We start from the raw sequence: 27,555 nt of genomic DNA on the forward strand, positions 1-27,555 counted from the left end.
TGGCTTCCATGGAGCAACCTTGGCTGCCACCCGCCCAGGGGCTGCACAAGATCTGTCCCGAGCAGTCGGTGTAGCTGGAGGAACTACCCTACGTTTCCTAGTGTTGCTGTCTGCCTTAGCAACGAAGCAACCACCACGTGGATTTTGGTGTGTGTCTATATACCAGCGTGGATCTCTGCAAGGCTTCCCAACCTTCAACCAACAGAGAAAACCTTCCCAAATCCCCCGCTGACCTGGTTTCCTATGGGGAGAGGAAATGGCTGCACGCAGGGTCAGCTCTGCGAACACGTCAAACCCTCACTGCAGCCAGAGGCTGTGAGCGCGTCTGGAACGGCGCAGAACAGTGTGTCTCTTGGGGGGGGACACAATATTTTGAGCGCAATCACAGTGCAATCTAAGCACCATCCTCACAGGCTCCAGCTGGCAGCGGGTTGGTGATGGGCTCCAGCCAGTGCTGAGTGCCAGCCTGCGTTGCGCGGGCACGGGGCTGGCACAGGGGGGGCACTGCACCTCTCCCTCCTTCCACCTCCCACTTCCTTACCAGGTTGGGAAGAGGGAGCAGCCCCAGCAAGGACCGAATCCGGCCCCTTGCATCCATCAGTGTATTTCCAAATGATGAATTGGAATTGGATGGCTCTGAGCCTTTTGGGGATGGAAGCTCAAGAGCATTGGATCATCTCAGAAGGGTAGCACTGAGGAGCTCAGCCCCTGTCACCAGTGGCCTGGAGAGCGCTCAACAGCGCTAGAAGAGTCCAAGCCTTGTTAACAGTGTCCCGCCTCATGCCAGCGGGGTCACAAGAAACCCTGACAGCGCAATGGCTTCTTCCAGAGCACGTCACTTTGTCCTGGCCTTGAGCACTAATCCTTAATGGATGCAGGCAGAGGAGGAAGCTGAATGTAACTGCGTCCAAGGTGCCCAGGGCTTTGGTGCGATCCTTGAAGGAATCAAGCAAGAAGGGGAGAGGACAGGGGCAGTCACTTCCCAACAGATCCTTGGTTTGCTCTGGTAAATTGGAGGCAAGAGATCTTCACCAGCACAAGTCCCACGGCACCCCAAAATGTATGGACATCAGGCAGCCTGAGTGCAGCCTGGGAAGGTGCTGGGAGCCAGTGAGGTATCTCAGGTACTTGATGGAGGCCAAACATCGCTGAAGGGGGGAATGACCAGGTGAAAACCCAGCAGTGGGCAGTGGTTGGGGTGTGCTCAGCTGCATCGCTGCCCGCCAGACGCAGGGAGCAGCTTGTTCCCTTTGCGTGCCCTCCCTGTGTCACCTCTTGTCACACCAGGGTGTGGGATCCCCCAGGCTGGAGACGGTCCTTAGCCCCGTGCCCTGGGGCACTCAACCTGGAGCAAGCACAGGGCGTTCAGTCAGCGGAGCCTGGGGAAAGCAGCGCTGCTGCCCCCCCGGCACCCCACGAGTGTGTGTCACCAGTGGTGCAGAGCACGGCTGGGAGGAGGTCTGAGCCCTGGGGTGCCCCCCCGCACCGGGCAGACAGGGAGCGGGGGTGGAGGGGGGAGGCAACGAGGGGACAGCAGGCGGCCGGGCCAGCTCCCCCCGCCCCGTCCCCCGGAGCACACAGCCAGGGCGGGCGCTGGGCGCCCCGCACCGTCCGCACCGCGCAGCCCTGCGGAGCCAAACCGGTGTGACCGGTACCCAGCGCCGGGCGACACCGCACCGCCCCGCGCATCCCGGCTCCCAGCGGAGCGCGGCGCTCCGGCTTGGCACCGCCCGCGGCCCTGCACGCCCGGCGACGGTGGCGGAGCCGCGGGGACACGGGAGGCGGCGGCGGAGGAGGAGGAGGCGGAGGAAGGCGCGCAGCAGCAAGCCACGCAGCTTTGACGTCGCCGGGCTGCGGCTCCCCGGCTCCGGCTGCCGGCACGTATAGCACAACGTGACGGCACACCGCCGCCCTCCATTCACACTCACCCTCACACGCTCGCACGCGCACAGACAGCGCACACGCACCCACCGCACGGCACAGGGAAGCCCGCCGCGCCCCCCCCTCCCACCCCGCCCGCCATGGGCCCGGCCGCCGCTCCGCAGGCGCGGTGAGGGCAGCTCCCGGCGCGCAAGAGCAGGACACACCTCCGCGGCCCCGCGCCCTCCCCCGACGCCACCTCCGCGCCGCGCGGGGGGCCCCACGCACCATGCGGGGGCCGCGGCGCTGCGATGGCATCTGATGGCCGCGGGGCGCAGGCGGCTGCGGCGGCCCCGCGCGGCGCTCGGCGGCCCCGGGAAGCGGCGGCGGCGGCGGCCGGCGCCCTGAGGGGGCTGCCGCTCTGAGGGGGGCGCGCCCCGCGCCGCTCCGTGCCGCTCCGCGCCGCTCCGCGCCGCCCGCTGCGCAGGAGGAGGAGGAGGAGGAGGCGGAGGCGGAGGAGGAGGAGGACCGGAGCGGTGCCCGCCGCCTGCCCCCGCCGCCCTGCCTGCGCGGGCGTGCGCGGCTCGGCCGCAGCGGAGCGCGGGGCTCCGGCGGGCGCTGCGCTGCCTTCCCCCCCCCTCCCCGCCACGCGGCTCCCCCCCCCTCCCCGTTCCCCCGTCCCCGTCCCCCCCCCCGCCGGGCTGGATATGTGGATGCTCACGTGAAGATGGATGTAGCGATCGGGCTGCTGGGGCTGCTGACGGTTCTGCTGGAGGGCAGCTCCGGGCAAGGGGTGTACGGTGAGTGCGGGGCGCGGCGTGACCTTGTCGCGACTGTCGTCGGGGCGGGAGGGAGAGGGAGGGTCGCCCCCCCCCACCCCGGTGCCGCGGGGGTGGCGGGGCTCCGCTGCGCGCCGCGGGAGCCGGCGGAGGCAGAGCGGAGGCAGCGCCGTTGCCATGAGACGCTGACATTGCGCGGCGAAACCCGGGGGGAGGTCGGGGAGGGGGCGCGGGGGGGGGGGGCTCCGGCCGGTCCCGAGCCGGCCGCTGCCGCGGAGCGGGTGGGCGCCGCCGCCACGGGGCTTCTCCGCGCCCGCGGAGCGCCGCGGGGCCCGCCCGGGGGTCGCCGCACTTGTTAGCAGCGGCGCTGCCGCCCGCCCGCCCGCGGCCGCGGAGCGAGGGGCGGGGGCGAACCGCAAACTTCCCGGTGCTCCGCCGGGGGCGCGCAGTCCCCGCGGCCGAGCGGCGCGGGTGGCTCCGCGGGCGGGCGCGCAGGGGAAGCGCCCCGCGGCCCCGCTCCCCCGGCCTCCCCCCGGCAGTGACTTGCAAATCGCCGGCGGGGGGCTCCGCGGAGCGGGGCGGCCGGGGCCGAGCTGGCGGCACCCCCTGACCCCCTTTCAGCATCTGGGTCCTGGGCGGCTGCGTGGGCTCCGGCGCTGGGGCCGCGGGTCTTGTTGCTTCCCACCCCCCCACCCCCAGCTTGGCCCCGTTTCGGCGAAGCTCGGAGCAGAGCAGCGAGGAGAGCCGGGCGCCTCGCCGGACCGCGGTGCTGCGCGCCGGGGACGCCGCCTGGTGCGCTGCCCTGGCCGGCCCCGGTGATGCCCCGGCTCGGCGATGCCCCGTCCGCGGCGCTGTCCCGACCCGGGTGATGCCCCGGTCCCGGTCATGCCCTGGTCCTGGTGATGCTGCGGCCCCGGTTATGCCGGTCCCGGTGATGCCCCGTCCCCGGTGATGCCCCGGTCCCGGTCCCGGCCCGGCGGAGGGGGGTTATGTAAGCGGCGCGGCTGGGCTCGGCGGCGGTGCGGTGCGGTGCTGCCGGGAGCGTTGGCTCTCGTATTCGGTGTTGAGGAGACTTCATGAATTTGCCAGTAAATGCTTCGTTTGACATCTGCTCCTTCGAGTCCCTGCGCCTGTTTCGGCACTAAAATATTTGCTTCCCAGCAGCAAGGCAGCCCCTGCTAGAGATGTGCTTCCCCCCCCCTTTTTTTTTTTAATTTTGCAGAATTTCAGTGTAATTGAAAATGTCTGAGGGGTTCTGCTCGCAGCGACTGGATTGCTAACGTGCAGATCTCGGCAGCGCCGGGGCTCCCTGCCTTCCCCGACCGACACACAGGCACATATTGTTGGATGCTCTGGAATAGCAACTGCTGTTGTGAATAGGAGAGGGCTTGTTCAGGCAGAGCTGTTTTCTGGGGGCCTACAGGAAAGGGAGCTCTTGCCCTAGACTGAATGCTGTCATCGATGCACGGGCGATGTCACATGCAGATCTGTAGTAAGAGTTTTGTTTGGCAATGATGTGTTTTCATCCTGTAAAATCTAACGCCTTATGGTAGGGTAAGGACGATGGGTGATGTGGTGGTGGGGGGAGTGGTGTGAAGTCAGTCAGATGTGGCTGCACTGCATTTGAAACACATTTCATGGGAATTTGTGTTTCTTCATTGACTCCCGAAGGTTGGTTTGTGAAAGCGGACAGTGCTCTGCCAAAAAAAGCCAAGCCCCGAGTGTGGCTCCCGGCAGCCTGGAGCGCCTTGAAGATCCTGCTCTGTGCACCAGGGCCATTTTGAGAAAGGAGGTTTTGAAGGTAGTGCCCTGAGTTACGTTAGCAAAAGCGAGCCCCAGCCTGGGAGAGGGACCTCGCTTAGTCCTTGTTGCTTTGGAAAAATAGGTGTGTGGAATTTGAACAACTTTTTGTCTCTTGTCGAAGAAATGTGATTCTCACAGCTCTGCTTTCAAGCGTGGTACAGTTAGGAAGATGTCTTGCTGACTTCACCCACTTGTTCCCTGCTTTTGTGCCAAAACCCTGAAATGCCGGTGTCCTTTCTGTGAGTGGGCAGAGCCCCAGCAGCCTCCTGTGTCAGGAAAGCTCGGGGCGTTGCTCCGCTTCGCGAGGCGAAGGAGCACGCTACGCTGTCTGCCCATCCTCCCGAGCCCTGCCGCCCTCTCCAGTTCTGCACGGAGAACTTGCTGCTTTGCAGGTCGCTCAGACCCGTCGTTCAGGTGGCCGTCTGCCGCTCTGACTTCTCCCCAGTTCCTCCCGTTGAGGTTGTGTCTCATCGGCAGGAGGACCTTTGTCCCCAGGACAGGGTCTCACTCGTGATGTGCACTGCCCGAGCTCCACCTGGCTGCTCTCCGGCACTGCCTGCCTGCTGCCTGCCGCGGATCCTCGTCTCTGACGCTGCAGGAGGTGTAGAGAAGGACGGCTCAGCTCTGCCCTGTGCCAGCACCGTGCCTGGCGTGGCAGCGTGCGTGTTCACCCAGAACAGCAGCACTCGAGAGCTGTTTTGAGGCTTTTAAATGCAAAATAAATTTGCTTATTCCTAGTTCATACAAAAAGCAAATTAATGTCCCATGATGTCTGGCCGTACATCTCACCGTTAACTTCCCTCTGTTGCTTCTGAATAGTAAAGCTGCGATTAAAAGTCAGTTGCTCGTACAGCTGAACCTAAGGGGCAACTGAGGCACCGACGCTCGGAACAGTGTCCCAAGGTTGAAGAGCAGGTCGGTGATGGAGCCAGGGCAGGCGCAGGTCTGCCCAGTGCCCGCTGTCCCCTCTCTGTGCCGCACGCTGCTTCTTCAGGGGACGGGAGGAGAGCAGAGCTGCTGAGACCCCCAGCAAGACGTACGGTTCCTCAGCTCTGCTTTGCCCAGCTTGTTTTCTTGGCTAAATAATCTTTATTAAAACTCAAGTGCTGTATGCACTTTCCCTCCCCTTTAAATTGTGCATGACTTGCATGGTTAATAAAGCAGAAAACGCAGGTATTCAGAATATGATGGTTATCCTTTCACCGAGCTTTAAGTTGCAAGAGAAGAAATGGCTAAATGAAACGGCTGACGTGGGCACGGAGCATTTTTAAGGAGATACGCGGTGGCTCATCAAAATGTGGGAGTTTTGTGAGAGTGGAGAGTGGATTTCCCCATCCGTTTCCCTGCTGCTGAACTGCCCTGGCTGGGGGCTTTGCTGAGGACCCGGGGCTGAGACGCTGAGATGCGTGGTGGTCCCAGGGTCTCACCTTCTGCCCTGCGGAGCGAGGAGCAGCGTAGTGAATGCCTGGAAACGAGCCTGAAGAGTCTGGGTGCTGCCACCCCCCAACTCCCCACGGGGTGGGGGCCGGATGGATGCCCGGGGAGCAGGAGGGACCCGGCGGTGGGAGGGCTGTGGGGAGTGATTGCTTTCTGACTCTGGGAAGCTGTTTCCAAAACCCGCAAGTCACCGCAGTAACTGGGAGCAGCCGTGGTACCCGCTGGATGAGGTGTAGCTACGCCCACAGGGGTGTCGAGCACAGGGGGGGTGCAGCCCCCCCGCACCCGGAGCAGCCCCCTCATGCTTTCCCCGTGGCCACTGGGGCGTGTTTTACCCACTCCTTGCAGAGCTTTTAGTTATTTCCCCCTGACTTCAGCTGGGAATAAGCAGGGCAGCTACTGAGGACGAGTTTTTTATGTCTGTAAACACCAGGTATGTCATAGGGAGAGGTGTGTGCGTGCAATATTCATCCCTCCGTGCGCCCCCATGCTGTTTCGTACCAACCCCTATAACGAAAAGTGCTGACCATCCCACCTGCAGATGCAGATGATGTTAGGACGGCTATAAACGCCTCCCGAAAGGAAGTGATCACACGTGTAACGAGTATCCGCTGTGCTCAGACACGTCAGGGCATCCCCGAGGCTCTGCCCCAAATCAGGGTGTGGGACTGAGTGTGCCGAGCGTTGGGAGAAGCGACCGTGGCCGAGGGAACAGCCAGGCTTTTCCTTGCCGGTGCAAAATAATGTGGGAAACAGAGGTATTTATTGTGTTAAATGTCAGCGAGACTGTCCTTGTCCCTCGTGCCAGGCATCAAATGTTATCCAACGGACTTAATTTTTATTGCAGTTGTAGGTTTTATCAAGGAGCAGGTCTGGGAACGGGGAACCCAAAGCCCTTCCACCCCCGATGGCAGCTTGATTGGGGTCTGGGGAAGCGCTTTGTATCCCCGGGGAGGTGGAGCAGGGTCACACAGTGTCGGGAAAGATCTTCCGTCGCCTCCGGCTGCCTCTTTATAATGATGGTGATTATTTTGTGGTACGCTCAGCTCCCCGGGGGGATTAATGACTGCCGGCTTCGGAGCTGAGAGTGTCTGCGTGCCGCTGCTGACCTGGCCTTTCCCTAATGCTTGCCCTGGTCGAATGAGTGGATTGGAAGGATGAAAGAAGGGAGGGAGGGGGGGAAGAAAAACCCCACCACTCTGAGCAAGAGCATTTTCCCCGTTAGAAAGGCGGGTTGCCCGTTCCTGCCGGTGAGGGCAGCCTCCGGATCACCGGCCCCAGATGTCACCGTGACGGCGTGGGGACGGAGGGTATTTCCGCGGCAGCGCTCTCCTCGGCCGGGTGTGAATGCGGGCGTTGTGTGGGCCGGTTTAACCCCACACAATTCGGGACATTGTGCGAGGGAAACGCGGCGGTCCTGGGAACAGGGGAGGAATTATGCGGTGCCGCAGGGGCCGGCGCTTCTGAGCAGCTGTGCGCTCCTCCGCCGCCCGCTCCAGGAGGTTTTGCAGGAGCCAACTGATCCCTGAGAGCTTTAACTCTTCACTGAGCTCCGGAGAGGGATCTCCTCCTCCTCCCTCTCGCGCCGCAGACGTGTACACTGGGATTTCGGCGGTGGTCTGAGATGAACTTCAGCTTCAGTGGCTAAAGCTGGGAGCGTGCAGAGGCGGGGATGCGTCCGTGGTGCCTCTTAGGGACAGCCAAGCGACCGGGATCGATTCTGCTCCAGCGGTTCTTAGTTGTGCCATAGGTAAGGGGCTGTGCAGCACCCCGCGTTGCGGGAGCGAGGGATTCTGGTGTCCGGGCGTGCTGGTCTGTGCATTTGGGGGGGGCTGGTTTTGCCCTGGGGTGCAGCAGTTTGGGGTCAAGGGGTGCAAATGGATAGGGTCAAATTGTAAAAATGTTCCATAGTAAGTGTGTGGGAGAAGACGAGCAACGGAGATTAAACCTGACTCCGGGTCCGCTGAATCGATGCAGAAACTTCCGTCAGGTTTCGCGTGTCCCGGGACGTGTGCGACAGCTCAGAGCGATCCTCCTGGCATGCAGCAAGTTGCCTCCGTGCTGTGCTGGACGGTGTCGCAGCACGTCCCATCCTCCCAGGAGCAGCTGATGCTCTGTGCATCTCTGGTCAAAATGTTGCTTTTGACTCTGTGTGAGAGAGGTTTGGAGGAAATCTGGTGGTAAGGAAACAGTCTTTAAACAAATAAAATAAAAGCTCTCCTGGCTCAGAAGAGCAAAATCCAGTTTAATTAGCATCAGATTAGATGAAATGCTGGGGAGGAAGGAAACAGATGAATGATTAAAGCTCAGTTTTGTCGTCTACCCTCCTCAAATATTTTCTGGGACCTCCTTTGGTGAAGGGACAATCTGCTCCCTGCACACGTTGCAGTGCCAGCCTAGATATAGTGCAGTGCACATAGATATATGTATACTCTTGTTGGGCACTGGGTCTTCTGCAGTATATTCCCTTCCTCCAGCAGAAAAAAAAAAACCTTTTGGATGGGAGGCACCCAGCCACCGGCCACGCAGGAAGAAAATGCAAGTGGGGAGGATGCTCCCTGCCTCCCCCTGCCAGCGCCAGGGCACTCTCCCTGACTGGGATGGGCTCAGGGCCATAAGTTGTTTCTTAAACCATGTTTCTTAATCCTGGAAAAGACTTTTTTTTTGGAGAAAGGGGTTTTTGAGAGTGGCTGTCCAAGGGAAGGCAGCTCCATCGGTCCCCGCGACCCGGGTCTGACCCAGTGCACGTGTTTTTGATGTTTGCAGTGCTGCCGCTCCATCGCTGCTGGAAGAGCCCTCCCTCGTAGCCACGCCGAGTCCCCACGACTGGCTCCCCGTTCGGTCCCTTCGGTTTATCTTTTTATAGACCCTCTTTCCAATTTCGAGTTATGTCTGGATCCGGCTGAATTATTTCCTGCCATCTCCATAAATAATGGCCTCGCTAAATATAGCTGAAAATGGAGGGGAGTCGGTTTGCTATTCTCAGACAGAGTTTGAGGCCTGACTCTTCTGGGAGGAGGACTTTCTTTCAAGACACGGTGGCTGCCTGGGAGCAGATGGGTGGCCCAACCTGGGAGATACCTCCTTCCGTGAGTGCTTCTTGCATCCGTGAAAGGTTGAAGGACCAAGCGATTGCCTTGAACATCCTTACGCGCCCACATCGCTCTTGGCAGCGTTTAGCTTGATTTTGATGTCTGTTTGCCCCGATTGTTTGTTGCCGGTGTATTTGGGTACCAGGGAGGTTTGTGATCTGGAAAGCAAGTCTTGTGAGGAGGGACTGGAGGAGCTCCATGCGTTAAGGTGGTTAAGACTGACTGAGGTAGTTAAAGAAGGAGATAAACGTATGCTATAATTATTTCAGGAAGGAAGAGGCAGGCAGTGGTGAAGAGCTAGCTCCAAGCAGCCACTTAAGGTGTTAGAGGAGCCAACAGCAATCATTTGAAGTTATCAAAGCCCACAGTGGAAATAAAGATGAGGTTTTTTTAACAGCTGGGGTAATTAGCTGTTGGAGCAGCTCACCGAGAGATGTGCGGGACTCCCTGATGTCGAACGTCTTTGATATACAATCAAATGTTGCTGCTTAAATTGGCGAGCTCGATGCAGGTAGGGATTGCTAAGGGAAATCTCTGGCTCATGGATACTTGGGAGGTCAAACCAGATGAGACCCTCTGTCTCTCCTGGCCTCAAACTCTTGGAAGCAGTTCATCTATTTTTAATACATCAAAGCAGCGATTGGAGTAATATATGTTACTTAGCAAACGGTCTGGACTTTAATTATGTTATTAATACATTACGTGATTAAAACACTGCGTACCCTTCAGAGCGCAGCGTACGAAACGCGTCGGTAGGTAACTCTCAGCGTGGGAAGGGAGAAGGAGATGGGATCAAGGGACCGAAAGGTGCCTTCCACTCCTCTGTGCACGTAACACCTGCAGTATCACCGGGCTTCCTGGTGTGTGTAGCACGTGCCTCGCTCAGCCGCGGTAGGCATTGCTCGGGAGTTCACAGCCAGGTTTTTGGCAGGTGGCCTCTGAGTGCCAATGTGCCCAAGTCCCATTGGCTTCAAAATGAGAGCGGTGCCCAGGTACCCCGGGAACGGGGCTCGGGGGGGCTCTGGAGGCATTGGAGCTGAGGGCTGCCCCGCTCCGAGATGCGGTGGCCGGGCAGAGGCTCACCAAGCGCTGCCTGCTCTGCCGGAGCCACGTCGTTGGGCTTCGTGACACCAACAAGTGGAGAAATCCCCTGAGCATCGATTTGTAACTTGGCAGTGTGTTTTTGTGAGCAGATGAAATAGCTGGTTGTCCCTCACATGCTGTAAGACTGCCCTGGAAGATGCTGTCTCTGCAGAGCAGACAAGCGTTGCTGTCTCCAAGACGGGGAGCTGAGAGACCGCTGGGGCAGGAGCAACCAGGAGCTCATGCAACGTGGCCTCGGGGCATGCAGAGGTGGGTGGAGGAGGGTGCCAGGCACAGGACACCCCGTGCCAGGAGCGTACAGGCACTGGAGGGTGCCGCAGCCCTCGGGGAGCGCCTGCACGCCTTGCTGCAAAATGCTCGCTCACGCCCCACCATCACAGCCTGAGTTTTACTGAGGACGTGAGAGCAGCGCTGGGTGAAAGCCGCCTGGAAAGTGGGGTGGAAGAGAAAGATCAGCCCTGCAGCAAGCCTGGGACCATGCCGAGGGCCGTGCATGGCTGGGCTGGGGCGGGGGGAGCAGGCTCTGGGGCTGGGGAGGTGGTGTCCCCTCTGAACAGCATTGCGGGGGGCTGCGGCGGCGTGGGAAAACCTTCCTCTGGTGCCAGTGAAGCTCTTCAGAGACGTGGTGCGGCCATGGCTCTGCCTTAGGGAGGAGCCACATCCTTCCCTTGGCCCCTTTCCTTCTCTGGCCCCTTTCACATTTCAGCCCAGGTGGATTTCAAGTATGAAAAGATAATTATTAAAAAAAAAAACCACCAAGAACCAAGGCTGGAATTGCTAGGCTAGCAAGTGCAAGCCGTGTTTCAACACGCACTTCTCTCTCTAGCCTGTTAGCAGTACAAATCCACGCTAGCTGTAATATTTTCTCTCATTTAACAGAAGCAGTAAGCGCCAGCGGAGGAGCAAAGGGAAACGGGGGTGGGAATGGTGGAGCGGGGAGGGCAGTGCGATACCCAGCCAGGGTGCGAAGGATGCGATGTGGGGTGATCCTCCGGCCCCCGCGCTGCTCCCCTGGCTTTCACTGGGCTGCCGAGTGGCACCTGGCAATTTTTCATGAAGGAATAATTCCAGAAGATAGCTGTAATTTGAGGGTGAAGAAAACACCCTGCTGCTGCCTTTATTGTGCTTTTTAGATCTCCTCTAGTCCTTGCAGTGCTCTTCAAAGAGCCGGTGATGAAGAGCGTCCTTCCCACCACCCACCCCATGGGGGGCCGCCCCAAAGGTCCCCCAGGTCTGCCTGGCACCCAGCACTGGTACCCTGGGGTGTCCCTGGGCTGGAGACATACAATGTTTGTGTTTTGGGATGTAATAAACCCACCCATCAGATACAGGTATGAGCCTCCTCAGCTCCTCCTGAAGCCTCGTCCGTGTCCCGCGTGCTGTGGGATGGCTCTGGAGCTGGCACATCCCGAACCGTGGCTTGGCACAGGCACCCCAAACTTCCAAGCACCCCGTGTGAGGACACGGTCATGGGCTCCTAGGGCTGTTTGAATGACAAGGGACACCTCGGTGCTCAAGGATTCACTGAGGGCACATCTTGGATTTCATCTTTGGATGCTTTTGTCACATGTTGGGCTGGTACTTGTTTGCAGGACTGTGGGACATTTGTAATGATTTCCAGCTCGTAACGTACTTCTTGATGAATAAGTGGACGTGGCCGCACAATTCTTCAGCATCTGAATGGTTGGGGAAGAATCTGGGTCATTAAATTGTGTTGAGATGCCTCTGTCAAGCACCTTGCTCTTCTCACACAGCCTGTACCTGAGGTGTACCCCAACATGCCGCAGCATCACGTACCCCTCTGTGCCGTGCAAGTGGGTGGGCTCGCAAGTCATCCTGCTTTTCCACTGCACCCAGCCCCATCAAGGACGGGTCCTGCAGCTTGTGAGGTGATAAAGATGCTGCAATAAGCACAGTTGACCCGCGGTTGCTAGGAGCTCAGCCGTGGCCGTGGGTTTAGGTGTGAGCTGCCCGTGGCTTTGGCGTGGCTGTACGCAGGCTGCGTAGCGAGCGCTGGAGCCCGGAGGGGCTGGAGCCCGACTGTCGGTGTGTGCTTGCACAAAGCTCGGTGTCACTGCTGCCGTCGCACTGAAATGGGGCGTGTTAGAAATTGCACAGGTGCTTCGGCGAGGTGTCGGTGAGCTCCCGGCTACAGGTCGGAGTAGTTTAATGAGTCTCTAGCTTCCTAGAAAAGCACAGTTTCCATTAAAAATTATTAAAATGACCAATTTTCTTTATGACTCATGATTTTTTAAATAACTTGTTTTCCCCACAGTTGTGAGAAATGTTTTTTTTTTTGATTATACCCACTGAGGGGGAATTACGGAGTCACCGGGACCACCAGAAGGACGGGAGCAGAGGACAGCATTTAGCGTGCTGATTGTCAGGGCTGTAATTAGATGCTAAATGGTACTTGTGGCCAGTGAGACTTTTCCTTTCTGTGGTGGTCGGGAGGACTTTGGAAAGGCAAGAGGAGCTTTGGTGGTGTGCTGGTAAGAAGACCTGGGGAGCTGCTGGATGCTGGGTTGAGCCTGCCCGCAGCCACCGACCAACGCCGGTACTTCTCCATCACTTGCAGAGATGCTCTGTGAGGCGAGGTGGATACGTGCCGTCTGTATACTCCTTACTGACAGCCTCTTAGGGCTTTTAGCATCTCCATCGTCTTCCCTGTGCAGTGGGAGAGTCTGGGTCCAGCAGCCTTATGCCAAGGGTCTTGTTCTGCAGCGGTGGCGTTGGTTTTAAAGCAAGCTTTTCTGATTCGTGAAGGGAAAAGCTACCTGTCCTTGATGCACCAACGTGGGAGCCTTCAGTCCTCTGGAGACAGCCAGAAAAGCTGAGCCATCATCTTGAAAGTGAAACTACCGGGACTTCCGTTCCTTACATTGTTTCACTGAGTAATTCTGGCTGGGGGCGTACGGATTTGCAAGACAGGGATCAGAGAGGCAGGGAGATAAAAGCCTTATACCGAGCCGACTGACGAGCGGTCATCCTCCCATTTTAGCGGGGTGCGCTCTGATGCTTAATTCCAGTCGAGGAGCCGATAGGAGCTGCGCCTGCCCCATCCGCGTGCAAGGCAAGGCGTGTTCGTACCGCAGCTTCCTCGCAGGTACGCACAGCCGGTGTTGCTTTAATACTTGGATTAATATTCCGGGTTCTTCCATTTCTCAAACTGGAGTTAAACCTTGTCAGGGCAGTTTGTGTTTTATGAATACTTGAGCCTTGGAGAGGTTTAACGCTGAACTTGAAAGCATTTTCCATACTGGAGCGATGACGTAACATAATGAGATGCTGCTGGAGCTGTCGTGCTTTGCAGTCCTCAAGCAGTCTGGGAGGAAGCTTATAGAAATGATGTTGATTTTAGGTGCCTCTTGTTTGTGCAGTGTTTTGAGAAGTAACTTCTACTGTCTCCATGTCACAAGGGTCTGCGCCTCCACGGGCGTTAAATAGCTTCCTTCTGTCCACCAGAAGAGCCTGACCCCGTGGGATGGGGACCCGGATTTCCATGTTGGGTAGCTTCTCCCACTGGTCTGTGTCTGCTCTCAGGAAATCTTTTTGGTCTAATGGGAGCCTGACAGGCTTCCAGGTAAGCCCTGCCGGCCGTCTCACTGTTCTGAGCTGCCGCGATTAGATCATCCCGGATTTGTGCTCATGTTAGTTTTCTCCCTTTCCCAGTGTCCTCCCTTGCTGTTACGCTGGTGATGGTTTGTGGAGCTACCTTGGCACGCACGGTTGTACGGTAACCCACTTCTGGGGAATAAAAATTCAGCTCAAGTGTTCCTTCTGCAGCGTGGTGTGGTCACTGCCTTCATTACAGGGATTAAGATTATACCTTCACTGAGCAGAATTGCAATCATTTGGCAGTTGAAGTCATTCATTTCAATTGCTTAATCGTTTACACGCTAGTTTGCGCCTGCTCAAACTCTTTGGAAACACGGGCCTTAGCATTTCATTAGCGTCCTGTTGTAGGGTGGCTGGTGTGCCCCGGAGGCGTGCGCTTTAAAGTACTGCACCATCAGAGCTCATTTAGGGTGGAGGGGGGCTCAGGAGGTCTCTGGTCCAACCCCTCCTCCAACCAGGGCTGACCCCACCATTGGGAGGGGTTGCTCAGGGCCTTGCCTGGTCCAGTTTTGGGCGTCTCTGCAGATGTTCACCCGCACCGCTCTGGGTCCTTGTCCCAGGGTGTTTGACCAAACTCCTTGTGACAATTTTGTGCCTTGCACCCAGTAACAAGTTCCCTTCCTGCATCTTGTGCCTGTTGCTTCTTGTCATTTTGCTGCATGCCTCCATGAAGACACTGGCTCTGTCTTCCCTGTGACCATCCACGTGGTGGGTGACGATAGCAATTAGTGTCTTCACCTTCTCTTCTCCGGGCGGGCCATCCCTCGACCTGCTGCCTGTGCTGTTGCTAATACAGCCCAGACGTGGCTGGCTTTCACCCCTGCAGCAGTGCACCAAAACCTTCTCTGTAGAGACACTTTCTCAGCCTGTCCTGCCACATGGGGTTGGTTCCTCCCCACTGCAGGACTTTGTCCGTAACGAAATTCAGGGTTTTTTTTGTCAGCCCATTTCTCCAGCCTGTCCTGCTCTTTGGCTTTCCCCATCCGTGCCCTGTGTTCCTGGGCCGTATCTCTATATTGTCCCCTTCCTCCGAGTGGCACAGTGCTCTGAGCGTCTCCCCTAGGAAGAGGACAACCTCCTCTGAGCACGGGGGAACATGAGCAAACAGGGCAGACTGATGCTTTGACTCTTGCTCCGTGCTTGGGCAGAAAAGTCTGGTTCGCGTGCCCAGCTCACCACGCTGGGACTGGTTGAGGCGGGATGATAATTGCTCATGAACCTGATGGAGATGACACATCTCAGAGGGCTCCTGCAGGGAGCAGGTCTTCACCTGCATGAACGAGGGGTGTGCAGTGGTATTTTGACTGCAGGTTTTTCCCTTGAATGTCTGGCATCTTAGTGTACCGCTCCTAAACCAAAAATCCTTGTGAATATGTTGGCAGCATGGTGGGTGCTGGAAGAAGTGCCGGCTGTGGAAATGTGCTTGGTGGGAGTAAGGCGGTGGAGAGAGCTGGGGTGATTTGCATTCTGTAATTAGACTACCCCAACCCTTCAGAAAAGGATGAACCAGTCTGAGGAACTGATTAAATAAAGAGTCATTGAGATAATGTTTATAACAACGCACATGTTTTATCCAGCCTCTCCGGCCTTAATAGCCCTTTATCTTGTAGTGTGATCCTTTTTCTAAGAAAATTCTTTGCACTGTTAATAATCAGATTTAATAAAAAAGGTAGCTGGATACCTGAGAAACTTCAGGATTTCCCCAAGAGTAAAAATAAAAAAAAGGAACCTTACCATCCCACCTGTGCAGTCTGCCCACTCGGGGTGATTATTTGTGCTGGAAAGGGGAGAAGTGTGTGAGCAGGAGAAGGAGGAGAGGAGGGGGAGGATGGTGGTGGTTCCCTCCCGTGCCCCCCCCCCCGCATCCCTGTGCCGCATCCCTGTGCTGCATCCCATCCTCCATCAAACCATCCGCCCCCATCATGTCGCTGCCCATCCTGGGCATGCCACCAGCGGCTTCCGGCTTCACCCTGAGTTAAAAACGTGAAGGTCATTACAGTTTAGGGCTCAGATTATGAATTAGCAAATAAATGAGTATTTCCTAGTGGAAGGAGCTGAAGGAACTGGGTTCTGCATTAGGCTACCCACCTGATTAATAGCTGTTTTTCCTGAGGGCGGAGTTACTCCGCTCTTCTGGGTGTTGAATTGCTTTCTTTTTTTTCTTTTTGCTTAGCATTATGTTGATGGAACATAAAGCAATAAAGCAGTCTGGCAGCATTACACTGCAAGGGTCAAAGCAGTGAGGGAGCGTTGCCACAGTAGATGTTTTAGCACAAGTTTTGCCCTAGCATTCAGTCTCCTCAAACACTGAGACGAAGTCCTCGTGTTGTACCTCCTCTGGCAGAGGGGTGAGATGCAGATAGGAGAGAAACATCACGATTTCGTGCAGCTGCCAGCATCCCCCACACCCAGCTGCCATTTCGACAGCCCGTCATTGCGGCTGCCAGCCAGGGCTGTTCCCCACTCCCCCATTTTTCTTCCCCTTCCTCCACATCACTGCCAAATAGTGCGAAAGAGAACTTTGTAAATCAGCCACTTCCCTGCAATCTCCCCCCCCAGAATTTTGCACAGCCTCACTTTTTTCCTTTGCACAGAAGCAAGGCTGCCAACACGAAGCGAACTGTAGAGCTGTTTACACGGGGCACGCCTGCAGCCCCCCAGCTGGAATGAATTCTGATCGTTACTTAAAGCAGGGCTGGGCTGGCAGCTTGCTTTGCTTCTCACAGGGACTCTGAGCAGCCTTGGAGTGAGTTGGTGAAGTGCTCTGGTTACTCTCCTCTCCTCTCTTTCCAAATGTAAGTTTTTTTCCCACTTTTTTCATTAAAATGACTCATTTGCCTGGGTGGGGAGGAAAAGGTGTGCGAGGAGAAGCCTGTGCTTTCCCATATGCCCTGCATAAATAAATTCAAACATGGTCAGGGAGGTGGCTGCTTTGTTGCAGTGCTCGGTTTTTTGGTGGGCTCTTGAGTAAAGGTCACAGAGGAGCTTTGTGGTGGGTCTGGAGGGGTGCTGTGGTCCCAGCGAGGGGTGCTGTGGTCCCAGCGAGGGGTGCTGTGGTCCCAGCGAGGGGTGCTGTGGTCCCAGCGAGGGGTGCTGTGGTCCCAGCGAGGGGTGCTGTGGTCCCAGCGAGGGATGCTGTGGTCCCAGCGAGGGATGCTGTGGTCCCAGCGAGGGATGCTGTGCCTCTGGGCCTGACCTGCCATGTGCTTCTCCAGGTTATCACGTGTGATGTTTGACTGAGTCCCAGTGAGGAGGAGAGGAAAATGGTGCTTTAAGGGTCTTTGGGATGCACCTGGTCTAAATTCACTGAGGCTGGACCTGTGGCAAGGACAAATATGTGGCTTTTTAGATAAGTGGTAACTTCTAAGAGTTGTAGGGGGCATCCCAGGTGATCAGAGTGTTTTGGCAAAGTGGAAATGTTCTAGGGGTGGTTCTGGTTTGGGGGATGGATTTCTTGGGGCTTTGTTTTGTTTTTAACCTGCACGGGTGCCTTAATGTAAAACGGAAGGGAATTTCCAAACAGACGTTTCAAAATGAAAAAATTGAACTGCTTCACTTAAAAAATGTCAGAACATTTAAGTGTTTTCCAATTATTCAAAAACGCTGTCAGGAATTCATGGAATGTGTCATGCTTTGGAATTTACCATTTTTCTTGCTTGGAAAAAAGTTTTGTGGGAGGAGAGGGAAGAAATGTCCCAGTTGAGCTTGCAAATCAGTGAGCTGCATCTGGTATGTTGTGTCCCAAGTCTTGGGTCAATGAGGAATGAGTTGGTCTCCAACCAGGTGCAAGAAAACCCGTCCCCTTTCAGTAATTTCTCCTCTTATAATATGATTGTACATGTGCCCTCAGCTTCCTTTGTACTGACATACGGAGCGATCCACGTTAAACGAGCAAGGCTGTTGTCACTGCGTGGCTTTCCTTGTGGCTGGAGGTCAGACCCAGCTTGTGATGCCAGCTGGGTTTTGTCCAGTCTATAGTGTCCTGCTGTATTGCAGTGCCAATGAATTGGTTATCAGTTAATCCATTGTACGTGGCTGTAAATGCTAATGGAGATGTGGATGAAGAATTGTTCGAGGTGTCCCCATGCAGAAGCTGGGATGCCTGTGTCAGCAGAAAACAGGACTGAAGTAATTAATGTGTATGAATGAGCCTCTTCCATATTCCTGGGGTGTGACTGAATTCCCCTTGGAATCGATGCCTTCCTGGGCTGCTGTGAACGTTCGGCCAGCGCCTGCTCTTAGCCAAGTGCTTATTTCCGTACAAGCAGAAGATCAGCTTTGTAATCTGCGGTCAACCAGGTCGAAGAGCTTTTTCACTAATAAGCTGTGTGATTGCCCATCTGAGGCAGAAGCTCTCACATTTTCTGGTTAGTTTAATTAATGTATGTGTTTTGCCTTATAGGAAAGCTTAACTTTACCTCAGGCACCTGGAAGAAAAAAAAAGAGAAATTTTACTGTTGCAGCTAACTATTCTCATGGAGAGAACGTTTTGTTGCCTACAGCTACTCTATACTCAAATGAGTAGAGTCCTCAGACTTCAGGGGCTTTTAGAAGTATAATACTAAAACCCTGCAACTAAATCCCATCCAGCAAAGTCCGGTGGGATTTCACTAGCGGGCTTTCCCATCGCCGCAGCACTCGTAGGGGCCCCCTGAGAGCCCTCTCCCGGTGTGATGAGTCAGAGAGAAGGGAGTGGAGTTTCTGCGTGTTTTTGTAAGCATTACAATAAGTTGTAGGAGTTGCGCGTAGACTTAGGGCAAGTGTTAGAAGTGAGTGCGTTTAAGGAATAGGTTTGAATCCTTTCTTTCTGTGTTTACCAGCCAAGGTCTGAACTCCTTCAGTCGTGGGTAGTTCTTGATGTTCCTTTCGCAGCTGATGTTCTGGAGAAACAGTGGCCCTACGTACTCTGCCTGAGGTAATGCTGAATACGTGTAGGGAAACCAGAAAACTGGGTACTCTGCTACCTACGGACGGTGTTGTCTTGGCAATATGAGAGAAGCTGTCTGGGGAACCCTGGAACAGAGCTGGTGAACACCAAGTGTGGAAACACAACAGGGTGATATGTTGACGTGGGTATTGCTGTTTCTGACGACCTTCCTCCTCTCAGTTGACTGATGTTGGTAAGAAGTACTTGAGGTTTAGTTGTTAGGTTCTTTCAGTCCAGTGACTTGTTTGTCGTAGCCAGATTTGTTGCACTGGAGGTGAATGTGGCAGATTGATCCATGAGGGCAAGTGTAGTCACGTTCACCAACTCAGGTGTTGCAAAGGTACAGCAGACCCTACCTTTGTGTTCAAGAGACTTGCAGCTCCAACCTTTGGAGCTTTTGCATGATGATCTTGGTGCAAAAATGTCCAGTCCACTGTCTGTAGCAAAACTCCTTGTAGCTGGGAGTGAGGAAGATGCACAATGGCTTTTTCTTCCCAGAATTCACTTTCCCACTGCTGCCTGCGATAATCTTCTAGGTGGGACAAAGCTCATCTGCTCCCTCATGCAGTGCCACATCTGCGTGGTGTTCAGCTACTCAGGCTGGGAGAGCTTTCCTGAAGAGCATTGCCATGAAATGGCTGAATTTGTGTTCAGACACTCTACTGCGAGCAAATGACTCCTGAGGCAGTAAGCCCTGGTGGCTCGCGTCCCATGGGAGATCCGAATTTTGTCTCGGCACAGCGGGGTACAGAGAGGAAACCTTGAAGCCGCCGAAGTCAGTGCAGTGAGTCAGCCAAGAGGAGGGTGGGAGAGGGTTGAGACCTCTGGGGGCTGCTGTTGTGCATCAGAGGAATAATACTTTTGTCTGAGTGACTCCAGATTTGCTATAAACAAAATCACGATCTTGCCCTTGTATCGTTCTTTTTATAAATGACCCTGGGTCAAAGCAGCTGGATGGTGCTGAGTGCCGTGACCAGCACTCCCGGCATCTTCCAGGGCTGATGGAAGTTCAGATCTCCGGGATCGGCTGGTTTCCGTTCACGTTTCCCGAACGGCTGGCTGAAAGCGCGGTACGCCCAGCGCGTGGGGGAGATGCTGCTCTCACCCCAGAGGCTCTCCAGTACCAGCGCCGCGGGGCAGCGCACGGTTTCTCACCTCTACGTTTTTACTGGCGTGGACGCGCGCCCTCGATGGGAGGTGCAAGCGGCTGTGGAGGAGCTCAGCCTACGCTGCGAACCCGCCGCGGGAGCTGTCAGCGCTGGCAGCTGGTATTTTTAGATGACGTCTCTCCTCCGAGGCAGGAGCGCAGGCTTCCTTTCTCGCTCCGGGTATGAAGTATGACTGTGCTGGCGCGGTGGATGATGGCTCTGGCGAAGGTGTTGGGGAGCGGCTGTGCTGGAGGTGCAACTGTTGTGAATGGGAGCGGGGAAATACCTTTACCGTGGGGCTGTGATTCAGCCCTTGCACTGATTTGTATAATCCCTGCTGCTAATACCGCCCAGCAGGCTTGAGCAGCCTTGCCGTGCTTCCACCGAACGCATCTGTGTCCTGAGGGCTTGGTGCTCTGCAACGGTCCATGCGCATCAAACCCGATGTTGGCCATCGCCAGTTGATGTAACATCTCGGCACCTGCTCGGAGCTGCGCTGGCCTTCGGGTCGGGCTGGTTTCTGATTTGGGGGGGGGGTGCAAATGCAGGCAGGCTGAAATAAAGCAGGTGGGAGCGTGCGGTAATGAGGACAGCTGAAGATTAATCTGTGGGTCAGTAGTGCTCCACCGTTGAGCTGCACAGCCTCAGCTAGCACGGGAGTAAATTAAATTGCAACAGTAGTTGGGATGGGTGTTGAAAATCTGCTCCAGACACTGGCTGTGCAGCGAAATATGTCTGGAGAGCAACCTGTCTATCCTTGTCTCTGTTCAAAGCCTAGTTTGTTTTTGGGGTGTTGTGTTTAAAAAGGGGTTTAAGTGTCAGCATGGGGGGAATTCAGCACAGAAAAGCCCTTTTACAGGTTGCCCAGAGCGTTTGTGGCATCTCCATCCCTGGAGATACTCAAAAGCCGTCTGCACGTGGTCCTGGGCAACCCGCTGTCAATGGCCCTGCTTGAGCGGGTGGGTCAGACCAGATGGCTTCCAAAGGTCCCTTCAACCCCAACCATCCTGTGATTCTCCATCGGTGTTGGCCCCAATGGGAGCTGCAGTCCTTAGAAGCAGTCCTGCTGCAGCTAAAAATCAGAATGTGGGTTTTTTTTTTTCCATTTTCTTCAATTACGTTTCCTCTAAAGCCAGGAGATACAGGTAATGTCCACATTGCCATTGGAAACTCAAGCAAAAGAAATGGAGGAACAGGTCTTGGCATGTTTTCTACTGTGGCACAGCATGCCAAGAACCAGAAAATCCTGCTTTATTTCTAATGCTGCCAAAACATTATTGCTAAAATTGCCCTGGCAAACTAATTCTAACCACATGCTCTTATATATATATATATATATATATATATATATATTTTTAATGAGAACTGCAAAGTGAGTTTCCAAGTGAGCATGCTTGGTGGCTGCTCCCCATCTGAAGGAAACGGTGCTGTGAGGCCACTGAGGACAGGGTCGTTGAGGGATGCTTTCACTGCGCGGCTCCTGCTGCCGCCGGGTTGTACTGGTGGTCCTGTTTGGTGGTCATTTGTAGACTGGGGAAGAAAAAAGCTTAGTAAGATAGCTTGTGCCAGTGGGGGGAAAAACTGAGCGAGTGAGGTAGAGAAATCCATAAAAGAAGAGTAAATCTACTAGTGTGATGAGTGGGTAAGGGCTCTGCTTACGCTGGTGCTCAGCAAATTGACGTTCTGCTGTAAAAATCACATTTTTAGAATTATTTTATTATTTATCCGTTATAGAAGAATTATTTTATACTTTTTTCCCTAATGTGAAATCTGTGGCTGCTTGGCTTTGTGCTGCTTTCTGCTATCACTAGGCTTGATAACACGACTGTAATACAGATGTCTCATCAAACTTGCGTGTGCCCAGATGCGCTCCCAGCGTTAATCCCGCGGGGTTTGGCGTGCAGGAGGTCAGGCTGAGAGCCAGCTCATCGCACGGGGCTGCGCTTGTGCCGTTCCCACGAAGGGTAACAGGAACCAAGGGCTGCACATTAAGGAATCAATTCTACAATCATAATGTGGGCAAAACCCACCAGGTGCTTGCACATTTGGTTTCTTAGCCAAGATGGTCTCTATTTTTTAAGCCTGTAATGACTCACCAGTGGTTTTGCTCTTGCAGGAACGAATACGCGCTCCTTCCTTCCTCACATCCTGCAGATAGCGAATGTACCGCACTTGGCTGCTTGTTCTGCAGTTATTAGCTTATAAAGCACCATATGGAAGAATATTAAATAAAGCAATGGCTTTTTCCGAGCGCTGAGTGATGGTAGCTGATAGCACTAGTCCTTCTGAGGAAGGCAGTTGTGTGTGTCTGGCTGGCTGTTGTAGACTCTGTGCCGCGTCCCTCTCGGAAGGGTTGATGCATGTAAGAGCTACTCGGCACAAGGACCCGGGGTCGATAAGCCAGGATTGGACTTCTGTCACCTGCAGGGCTGAGGTATAACGTGTTCCCAAGTCAAGGAGCTCTCTGCAAGGCTTGATCTGGTGCTGGATGTCTGTCTGCACGGCGTACGCCTGGGTGGCGGGGGCTGTTCCCAAGTGTGACGCTGCACTGGGCAGTGTAACGGTGCTTTTGGGGCGCTGCCTTCCAGAACTGCATCTCTGGCTCTGGATGTACTCTTTCCTTGCCCAAATTCCCAGTTACATATGCAGTGATAATGTTTGGTAATGAAAATCAGGTGTGTGTGTGTGTGCCTGGTTCAGTCATATTAAAAGTATATAACTTGGAGGAAATCAGATGTGTGTTAGATGGATGATGAGGGTGATCTTGTGGGGTTTTTAGCAATTTATTATAGCTCTTAAAGTTTCAGCCCTGGCTCCCTGATGTTCCTAAATATAAGATGTTGCCTAGAAAAGCTGTTGTGCTTACTGTGTTGTGCGCTGGAATATAAGGTTTATCCTGGCTAACCCTTATGTGTGTCTCACCGGTTTTGATGAGGTTCTTGAGGAGGCGGCTCTGTCTTGCAGAGGATGTGTGCAGTGTCTGCCAGCTGTGGTCCAGCTGTGTGGCACTGGTGCTCAGCTCCTGGGGTTCATGCTGAGCCCAGGCAGGAGCTCAGTGCTGATGTGATGAGGATAAGGTCAGCCTGGAGACACCCGTAGGAGCGGTTCCCGGTGTTATTTTAGCAAGACCTTATTCTTGTGCTCTTCTCTCCTTGTCTTTGCCTTCTCTCTCTCTCAAATCCCATCTTCCTCAAGCTACTTGGGACCTTTCCCGTGTGCTCTGTGTGGGAGGTTTCATCTCCGCAGCCTGTGGAGTTTGCTGTTTGCCTGACCACTGGCACAGCGTGCGGGGAGCCTGGATGTTACTCCCAAGCTGTGCAAGATTAGCAAAATATCCCCCAAGGATCGAATCTCTTGCATTGCTGAGAGATGCTGTCGTGTGTCTGTTGTGCTAGAAAAGTTTCTAGTTTTAACTAGTTTGAGATCACCGTGAAGTAAGAACAAAATCATATGCGGAATTAAGATCCCCTTAGGGTTGATTTTTCTCAATTAAAACCTCAAGTTTACAGCTGCTCACTTAAAGCAGGAAATGCATTTTTTCCACTTAAGAGTACAGTTGTGTCATTAACTTCATAATTGCAAGACTGTGTTATTACACATTAAAATGTTAATAAAACTTACCTAAAGCACGGCGGTTTAAAGCAAAACTCTGTCAAACCACAAGCCTGGTGCCATAATGGCCCAGCCAGGGTATTGCCTGTGTACGGACCTTGATTTGGGACTCTGTGCAGATGCTTCCTTGGAGGTGTCTGCTCTCGGGTGTCCCTGTGCAGGGTTCCTGGAGAAATGAAGCTCTCAAGGTCTAGAGGAGGCTGGTTTACCAATTTAAAAGCCATTGGGAGGGTGTCACTGGGGAACTATGGAGGGTGGGAAGATGAGGAGAGATGGAAATGGAGAGAAGTAGTGTGCCAGGGGAACAAAGAGCTTTAGCAGGGGGCAGAAAGCTAGAGCTGTTTTTCCTTTTTTTTTTTTTTTTTTGAGACAAATTTACTTGGCCTGCAAAGCCTTTAGGGTGGGACTGTGCTGTGTTTGTGCATCACCTGTCACAGTGGGATCACAGCTCCTGGCAGAGCTACCAAGGCTTTATTGCAATGTAAATAATAATAATTACCATGTCTGTATGAAGCAGTCGTGATTGGGTTTAGTTTAAGGGGGGGAAAAAACCAAAGGAGAAGCATTAAATACGGTAAGAAGTATTAATGCACGGCGAATGCAGGAGATCTGATACCAGGAGCCCATTTTAGTGTGAATCCCATCAGCTCTTCTGTGCTGGCCCCATCCCTGCAGCTGCTGAAGAGGAGGAGAGGGATGGAGCAGGGTGAGCCCCGGATGTGGGTGAGCTGTAAGCTGTTGTCCAACTTCAAGGTAATTTCTAGAAGGTCCTGTGGAACATTTTGCATTTTTATGTATTTCAAAAAAAACCCAAAGAAACTGGAAAGTCAAAAAATACAGCAGGTTCTGCAAGGCTTGTTGGCTTGTTGCCTTTTTAAATAGGAAGGTGAAAATGAGGTTTATGGAGAAGTGACGTGGGAATCGAAGGAAGGATGGTGATGGCTTTCTCAATTGTCTTGGAGTATCTCCTAGGTGCATCAAAAAAATGCAGAGCAAATCCTCCCAAACTTGAGCAGAGTGAGAGGTGGGAAAGGAAGAAGCAGTCTGGGCATCTGATTTGGGTCATGGGTGGCCAGTGCTGAGTACGTGCTCTAATTAGCTTACTGGAAGACTTTCTCATGCTCTTCTAGGGCAAAACCTGCTATTGACGTGTGCAGATACTGTAATTCAATAGAATCTGTTCTCCTTTGCCTGGGAAAAAGGCCTTTTTCAACTTCCCATCATCTGAGCACCGCTGCAATGTGACATCTGTGACTGGAACAGTCTAGCACCTTAGTGATACAATAATGTCATAAATCGGTACAGTCTGGTCAGGGCATTGTGTAGGATAAGGAAAGCAGCCCAGAAACAGCAACACTTAAGCTTTTAGGCATTTGAAGAGTTATGAAATGATGAAACACAAAATAATCCCAACAATAAAGCTGTCTTATTGCACACTTTGAGGTATTCTGGTGTGTGTTCTGCAGGGGTAAGTACATGATATCTCTTTTCTGATCCCTGCAACAGTGGGAGCTAAAACAGGTCTAGGAGATCTGTTCAGAAAATAACTGTCTTTGGGGTTTGCTTCTGTGTTTTCATTTTAAGATGAATCTTGAACTTCATCTCCCTTAGTCTCTGAGCACGGTTCTGTGAGTACCTGCTCCCCTAAGGGTGTCAGGACTATCGTATTGCGTGGATTCACAGACTTAAATGTGCTGTGCCTGACTAAACCATCCCATGGACCTCTCATCCCTGCAGGAAGGAGCTCTGGCTCCACAAAAGCAATGGCACGAGATAGCAAAACAACTCTTGAAGTTTTGCTTGTTTTGGAGTATCCGTTTCTTTTGAGGGATTTTGGGGAGAAAATGATGTAGAGCGTGCTAAAGGTGGAACGGGGACTTGAGGGGGAGTACGTAGTGGTAGAGCAGCTGTATTTGGACAAAGCAGGTCTGAAAGTGGACGATGTTTTGAAGCGGCTCGCTTTGAGAGCATCTCAGCCACAATAGGAAGCTTTTGCCCCAACTTCCCTGGAAAAAATGGATTTACCATCTTAGATAGTACAAGGTATCTTTTATTATCACACATGGATGGTGAGAACACTAACTCACAGCCTGGACAGGTTTTGTTTTGAAGGGAGGGATAAAATGTCCAAGGGACATCTCGAGTTAGCTGAGGTGCAGACTGCTTGCGGAAGTGCATGGGGCTGCTTTAAACTGGAGATGCAGAGAATGGAAAATAGTCTGCAACGAGGCATCCAGACTTAAACCAGACCTGCTGTTGCTGTGCCGTAAGGAGGATTTCTCCCTGAATGTGTGCCTGTGTCCAGGTGGTTCAGGTTGTTGGACTGCAGACATACAGTAGACTCCTAATTTTGGAAAGGGCATTTGGTCCAAGCGCACTTGCTGGCTGGGCAAAGCAACATGCAGGATGGGTGGTTGTATCCATGTAGGTGTGTCTGCATGGGTTTGAGTCCTGGTGAGATGGTGGCTCTGGATCTGGGGTCAGAGGTGGCCATGTGGAACAGGGCAGCCCTGTGGGAACAGTCTCTCACAAAACAGGAGACAAGGTGTACCCAAGGGTGTGCTTCAACCCAACTGTGAGTCAGGGACGTGATGCAGAAAGCTCTATGGGAGGTGGCACCATTCAGCTGTGGTTGCTGGAGGCCCTTGAAGGGTCCTTCTAGGGTGGGCAGAGCAGGACCTGGGTGCTGTGGCATTTAGAGGAACCTGGAAACTTCTGGTTCAGCCCTCTAAGGGAAGATACAGGGTTTTTTGTTTCTCTTCTTGGTGTAGAGTTGCCAAAGAAAGAGTTTTCAAGGCAGAAATCTTTCTTTTAACAGCCCATCAGATAGTAGCAATCTTGAAGACCTCAAGAGCATCACAGTCTCCCTGGGAATATGAAAGGAGGCACAAATTAATGCAGTGCTTATGCTTGGATAAAAAGCAATACTCTGGGTTTTACATGGTTGTGGCCAAGTGATTTATTGGCTCGCTGTCCTAGGACAATGAGGCTTACTCAACCGTGCTGTCTGTATGTCTGCTCCTCAAGCTGGAGAGCCCTCTTACTCATCTAAGGATGTTCTCCAAGGGCACGAAACCCAAAATGCTTGGGACCCTCCCACCCTGTGCCCTCGTTCCTGTACACGTACATGTGCCTAGTCCGGCTTTTACTGTCAGGGACAGCTTTTCAAAACCAAACCCCAAATATTTTAAACCACATGCCATTGTGCTGAGAAGTAGGGTTCACGGGAGCTTGGGGACAAGTCACTGAACACTTCGATTTGCAGCGATATTACTGCAGTTCCAGTTACACCTGATTTCACTAAAAGCTGCATTCCTTGTGCTGAAATACAGAATGCTCTTAAGCTGGTATCCCCGCCCATAGGAAGGGATGGCCAGCCATCTTCTCTTGGCCCACGGTGTTTCTAGAAGGTGGACTGTAGTTTTAGCAAGAGGTGCTACATTTTGTGCAAAACTCTGAAAATCCCAAATGGCTCTTAACTAAAACCAGGTATTTATAGCTACTACATTAAAAACAAATGTTGCCAGAATTTCTGTGCTTCAGCATTGCTGGCGAGAGTCTTCTGTTGGAGGCAAAGGCATGGTAGGGTTTCTCATGGCTCAGCTGTGTTTTCTGCCCTCTCAGCTGTGTTGAAATCCCTTGCTTTTTGTCTTTAACCTGGATGTGTTCAGATACCTCGCTTGTGGCATGTTCTCAGAAACAGCTCTCCTGGCTGAACTCAGGAGATCCAAATTACAGAGCAGGAGTGAAAACGTAGGTGGAAGCATCCTAAAATGGGTCCTACCATAACCCTCTGCAAGATCGTGTAGCTACACCCGGAGTTATTCCATTATTTCCCTGATGGTAAGGAAATGTGTCCGTGCAGTTCTCGACCTTCTCATACCACTCTGAGGTGGGTGCAGCTAAGCAGCTGAGGTGCTGAGGGCTGTGCTGAGCATCACAGGCAGGTTTTGCTCCCTGTGCTGAGCCCCTTGCCAGCGTGGGGACGTTTCTGATATTCCTGGTTTCGGTAGCTTGCTCGGTATGTTCGTGCGTGGCACGGTCATCTCTCGCTGCACCTGTGGAGCTGGGGGGGTTGTGATTAACGTGCAATGCTGGCTTTTGGCAGCGTCCTCTCCTCTCGCAGAGCTGCCAGAGCCCCCCGGGGAGAGGATCAGCGCTGACCTGTGCAAAGA

General features: G+C 53.7%; 1 protein-coding gene across 1 annotated transcript in view; it reads left to right on the forward strand.

Moving 5' to 3' along the window:
• The first annotated feature begins 872 nt into the window (after positions 1-872).
• MDGA2 (MAM domain containing glycosylphosphatidylinositol anchor 2) overlaps positions 873-27,555 on the forward strand; it is a 391,532-nt gene continuing 364,849 nt past the window's right edge. The window contains exons 1-2 of the mRNA XM_054827962.1: positions 873-912; positions 2,199-2,660. Coding sequence (XP_054683937.1) covers positions 873-912; positions 2,199-2,660 — 502 coding nt within the window. The remainder of the gene's footprint in view (positions 913-2,198; positions 2,661-27,555) is intronic.

The sequence above is a fragment of the Grus americana genome, chromosome 5 (genome assembly GCF_028858705.1).
Source record: "Grus americana isolate bGruAme1 chromosome 5, bGruAme1.mat, whole genome shotgun sequence".
NCBI classification, from domain to species: Eukaryota; Metazoa; Chordata; class Aves; order Gruiformes; family Gruidae; genus Grus; species Grus americana.